This window comes from Ochlerotatus camptorhynchus, unplaced genomic scaffold, assembly GCF_037179485.1.
Source record: "Ochlerotatus camptorhynchus isolate MF236.1 unplaced genomic scaffold, CSIRO-AGI_Acam_v1.1 ptg000256l, whole genome shotgun sequence".
Classification (NCBI taxonomy): Eukaryota; Metazoa; Arthropoda; class Insecta; order Diptera; family Culicidae; genus Ochlerotatus; species Ochlerotatus camptorhynchus.
In genome coordinates this window covers 960,916-966,523 of record NW_027040746.1, presented here as the reverse complement: position 1 = coordinate 966,523, position 5,608 = coordinate 960,916, and the positions used below count along the sequence as shown (strand labels likewise).

The 5,608-nt window shown below is 43.0% G+C and overlaps 1 protein-coding gene across 1 annotated transcript; it reads right to left on the bottom strand.

Annotated features, from left to right (window-relative positions):
• Window positions 1-1,615: 1,615 nt before the first annotated feature.
• LOC135705014 (uncharacterized) lies at window positions 1,616-5,061 on the bottom strand. The gene is made up of 2 exons (XM_065226564.1): window positions 2,523-5,061; window positions 1,616-2,466 (listed from the first exon to the last, which is right to left on the bottom strand). The coding sequence occupies exons 1-2, from the start codon at window positions 5,059-5,061 to the stop codon at window positions 1,922-1,924; spliced, it is 3,084 nt and encodes a 1,027-aa protein (XP_065082636.1). The 3' UTR covers window positions 1,616-1,921.
• Between the last annotated feature and the right edge of the window lie 547 nt (window positions 5,062-5,608).

Here is a 5,608-nt window from a genome sequence, read left to right as displayed (position 1 = left end):
GTAGGGTAGAACAGCCCGAAATGCACCCCGGGCCAAACGCGCGATTTCACTCTTAATTTTGCCGAAACGCTAGTTCAAGTACTAAACTAAGACTGTGACGTGTCAAATTTATGAATTAAAAACGAAAATGTTATGAAAAATCGCATCGAGCGATTTGCGCGAGCTGCATTTTGGGCTGTTTTCCCCTAAATAAAAGCAATGCGCTCAAGAAGGATCGCATTCTACCTTCTACTAGCTCCGTATCAGCCATGGTAGCTGTTTTGTTGATGTTGGATATAAGTTATCATTATTAGATATACTCAAATCGTGTGGAAACAATCAGCTCAATTAGTTAACATAAAGCCAAGAAATACCAGTGGGTAGACGGCAACAGAAACACACTCTTGCGAGGTGGGTGATTTGCGTATTTTTAATAATCCTGGTAGATGATCCTTTGAGCTAATAAGATTCATAAGATTGCGTAGCCACAAGAAATCGAAATGAATTTCATAGATTCACCTTATGAAAATAATGTTGACAAAAAAGTTAAAAGGTGACAGACCAGAATTGAACCATGGAAATTGGCATTATGAGAACAATGCTTTGACCACTCGTCTACTAGCTCTAGTCGCGTTAAAGATCTACCTTCTGTAAGAAAATAATCTTTCATAAGTCGCCCCAAAGAAAATTCCTGCGAGCAGCAAGCGTGTTTTCCGGACTCGAAAACACTCGGCTGCGGTGTTTCCGAAGTCAGAAACACTCGGCTTTGGTGCTTGCCGAAGATCCATACACACGGCGAATGAGAACGACCCAAATTTGAGTTTAGTTCACTCATAATCGCCAAAAGTGCAGGAACTCAGCGATGAGTTAATTTGCCTCATGTTTTCCCAGGCTTTTCCAGGATTTTCCAGGGAAAAATTCCTGAATTTGAGAAAAGTAAAGATTAGATTCACTCAGTCTATTGGTACTACTCCGAGACTGAATAAAATTTTCGTCAATTTCCTCATTTTCCGGCAGATTTTTTAGGTTTTCCACAGGAAACCAAGAGACAAATTTTACTCATCGCTGAGTTCCTGCACTTTTGGCGATTATGAGTGAACTAAACTAAAAATTTGAGTCGTTCTCATTCGCCGTGCACCGGTGCAAACAATTATGCACGGGCACCGGTACCGGTGCCTTGTTCGCTGCCTTTTGTGCTTTGTATCGAGCACTGGTACGGAGCGTACAACTCAATGCACTTGGTGGTGTGTAAAAAAGGCAGTACGCAGTGTAGTGTTGTGTTTAGACATGCCTGCTACTAGATTGTACTAGTATTTTCATCAAATGTATTAGAATGTTTTGTTTCTATCTCTTTCACTCTAATCAAAATTGAAATGCATAAAAAAATGACAAAATGATACACTCTTTGCACACTGTCAATGAATCATTATACACAAAATCAACTTTGTTTAAATCAAAACAAAAAAACTACAAGGGACAGCCCAATGGGGTTGTACGAACAGTTGACGTAGGACTAATCTCACATATGGTAACTATTTAGAACGAAGGTTATTTAAAATTCCCGATATTATTTTGACATCCGTGAATTTCTTTCGAAGTGTAATAATTGGTCAGTGTCCATTTTCCGTTTAATACTAATAAGATTCTTTTTCAGTTCATGTGTAATTATTCTTGTGTTAGAAAATATTCCAAATTAACTCTTTCTTTGAAAATTGTGGTGGCCCTGAAAAGGGCCGTTTTGATGGTTTGTGGCTCTGAAAAGAGCCGTTTTGATGTTGCATGGCCTTCAAAAGGACCGATTTGGTGATGTGGTTTTATAATGAACGGTATGTAAGATGACGTTGTTGTAACACCCAGTTCAAAACGGAAGCATCCTATTGCCACTACTGTGTCGTCGGTGGCTATAAAATAAAGCAAATGATCAACCATATTCAAGAATTATTCAGTAACTTACAGCAGACAACAAGGTAAACAAGGGGCGATGGTACGAAAAGTACGTAATAAACCTTTTGGTTGGCAATTCCGGTATTTTTCTTGCAAACACCAAATCGATGCATGTACCACCCAATGTAGTCGGCAGCTTAGGGTCTGATACGAGATCGAGTTGCAGAAAATTCTTCATGAATTGGACGAATCCGATATTCTCAGCTTTCGAGACGTCTACGTTGAAATCCCCAGTAACGATGATTGGATTATCTTTCGTTTTATAGTGGAACAGATTCCTGGTCATGAAGGTTTTGGCTTGCTTCATCGTAGTATTCGGTGACAGGTATACGCAGAATACTATAATGTTGCAAGCTTCGACTTGGATATTTGCTGCGCAAATATCGCCATGCTTTTCAGCTTCTATGAGGATGGGATCGTACTGTTCACTCAATTTTTCAATTGTGTGTGAGCTAGATAACGGTGATATTGTTGCTCTCTCAAAAATTGCCACTCCTCCTGCTCTTACGTTTTCCCGTTTGAATTTGGCTATGCATCTGTAACCTGTACAAATAAAAATTAATTATTTTGACGCAAATAAGAAAAGCATTTATATGTACCTTGAATTTCCAATGGAGCATTGTTGTCAATCCACGTTTCACTGAGCGCAAAGAAGTCAGCCCGTGTCATTACATGATCGGTAGACATGTCTTTAGAATGTGCATTAAGGCTTTGGACATTGAGGCTCATCAATACACCAGAATGGCCGTCATTTGAAAGGAACGTATTCAGTTCGTCACTGAGCGTCACCAGCTTGTGGTTTTCGAGCCTATGCATCTCGTCTCGCAGTTCCCTCATTCTTGGTGTATTGCTGCCCTTCGCATGGTGGAATATGAACGAGTTCGCAGAGTTGGTCAGATAAAGCCCCTGTAGTGAGCTCACACGTGACATGGCGACATATACCAGTTGCTGCTCCTGGCTCTTATCGTAATCAACCACAATTTCGTTGAAGGTACCTCCTTGGGATTTGTGGATCGTCAAAGCACACGCACTGGCAACGGGAAACTGTATTCTCTTGCACTTGATTGCGCTGCTTAGTTTAACATTCACTGATCGCTTACAAATCGGAGTCCAATCTTGCTGTAGTATGCCAGGTTTTGAAAACACAAGTGCTCTGGATTTCACTCGAAGTTGAGCTCCAACAGCGTCATTTTCAAACTTGAACCAAACGCGGGATGCTGATTGCTGAAGGTCGTCATCTGTGTGTTCAATGTATTTTAGCACGCCGATAGCACCATTCACGATGCCGTCTCCCACGTCTACGTTGGTCGTTATCATGTACGACATACCATTAACCAATCGCAACAGGTAGGGAAGGCAACCTGTTTCTGCAACACTCATTCTGTAAAGCTTGGTGCGAGCGCTAGCTAGCTGAGCGGCGTCTTTGTAACCGGTGATTACGTCCTCGGCTGTACAGTCCCACCCTTCTTGGCTGCTTAAAGCTTCGTTGTTATACATGTCGACAGCAGTGTTGCGATGATATAACCGTATGGCGTTTGGTACGTGCTTCTTACACCATTCGACAGTTCGGAATCTGCTTTCGACCAGCTTAGCTTCATCATCTGTCAATCGCTCACCGTTCCCAATCTTCGTGAGTATTGAAGAAAATTCAACGTCACTCTGTCGCATTACTTGGCGCAAAGGAAAGTAGTGTAACGTTTGCCAGAGCACTGCACCACCTATTGAAGTGTTCACGGGTTTGAAAGGCGGTCTTGCATTAACCGGAGGAAGCTGTCGGAAATCTCCACACAAAATCATGTCTTTCCCACCGAATGGTACATCGTAGTTACTGGTGATGCTCTGAAGTCGCGTATGTATCGTGTTGAAAATGTTCGCTCCTATCATGCTAATTTCATCAACGATAATTAGCCTTATGTTAGCAAACGAATGTCGATACAGCTGCAGTAGTTCAAATCCAAGCTTTCCATGATGCCTACGATCCATGGTGATGTGAAACGCGGAGTGCACAGTTGTTCCTCCTATAGCCACGGCAGCCTTTCCAGTTGAAGCGCAAGCGACATAGGCATTATTCTGCGCATTATGAGCTTGGCTGAAACGATTATACGTTTCCATCAATATGTGAAGCGTGAATGTTTTCCCGCATCCTGCCGGTCCGGTGAAAAATAGCTGAAGAGGCTTTCTACTGTCATCGAAGCAATGCAGGTTGTCTATCACCTGCAGTATGAGATCTCTCTGTTCCGGATTCGTTTTACGTACTAGAGCACAGTAATCCTGCTTAGTCATCACAGTGGTTCGCTGTTTGATGACAGCCGATAAGGCGTTCGCGGGTAACAGGCGGATATCGTCGTCGTTGGGTTCCATGGCAATTGTTCTACTACATTGATCACGCTTTTCTGTCGCTGCCGTTTCCTGAGCATTTGGCGCATCCTCTACACACATCCGTAAATATTCCTCAACGGTCTGCTCAAGATTCAACTCACAGTCGTACTCCTTACGCTTCGCTAGAATGGACGCTTCATGTTGGTCGTAGAGCTGCAAGAATTTATTCTGGTCCAGTATATCACTCAGCTCGTTACGAAACGGTACAAACAGTAACACCATTTCACGTTTGTACTCAGACATTTTTGCCATATCATATGCGCACCATTGCAGCACCCGGGGAACAGTGCGAGTTCTGTACGAATTGCTGCCGATTCGTTCTTTGGTGTAGTGTGCCGCGAAGTCGGCTAGACATAAATCATCTAAACCGCTACGCTCTTCGTACTTCTGCACGATATTCAACGTCCATACATCAGTTGAATCGTCAGCAATACCTTCCTCATCCATACGCTTATTCCGTTTTCTGGACTTGACACGTTCGTGCGGCCACATCGTCGGAATGAACTGCGTCGCTCGACTTGCTTCGGACATCGGCTGACGCAACAGATACCAAGCTGCTTCTTGGGCGGACATCTCGACCGAACTCAGCATCTTAATGCTTATCTTCTTCAGAAGCGCAGTATAGTCCTGATCAGGGAACTCCTCTTGAAGTTTGATGAGATCGCGTTGGAGGCAGCTTACACCACGATTGGTTTTGTTAACGTACTCAACGACGTACGCAGCGCAGGAATACTCGTCTAGAATAAACTGTAGGTCCATGTTCGAGCAGAGGTGATTTGCTATCCAAGGATTGAACGGATTTGTCCAAAGTTCTGTCATGGATCGCTGGAGTAAGACTGATGGACGGCGAATTGATGCTCGGATGACATCGAGATAATAATCAAGCGTACAATCACAATCAAGAAGGAATGCCTCCAGAGTGTCGTATGTCTTAGTGTCCAAAGCCACCCGCATTCTCTTTGCTTTCCGAGCGAGTTGATCACGGCGACCGTCATCAGATGCGATGGGAATAAGAATTCGGGTCTGATCCATAGGCCAATACGGTATATTGAAGCGGCAGTGATTTTCATTCCTTTTGTAGCAAGTGAATGTGTGTTTATGAACCTACAAATATAAAATTATATAGAACATTGAGATACTTATTTCACATTTTGAGTAACACTTACTTGACAACCGTAAGTGTCCGGTAAATCTCCGACACTAACAGAAGAGAGATTTGTTATCAACTGTATGGTTGCAGGCATGTTTTCACCGATTACTTCATGAGGATCATTGCTTAGCCACAGCAAAATATGCGCGTGGGGAC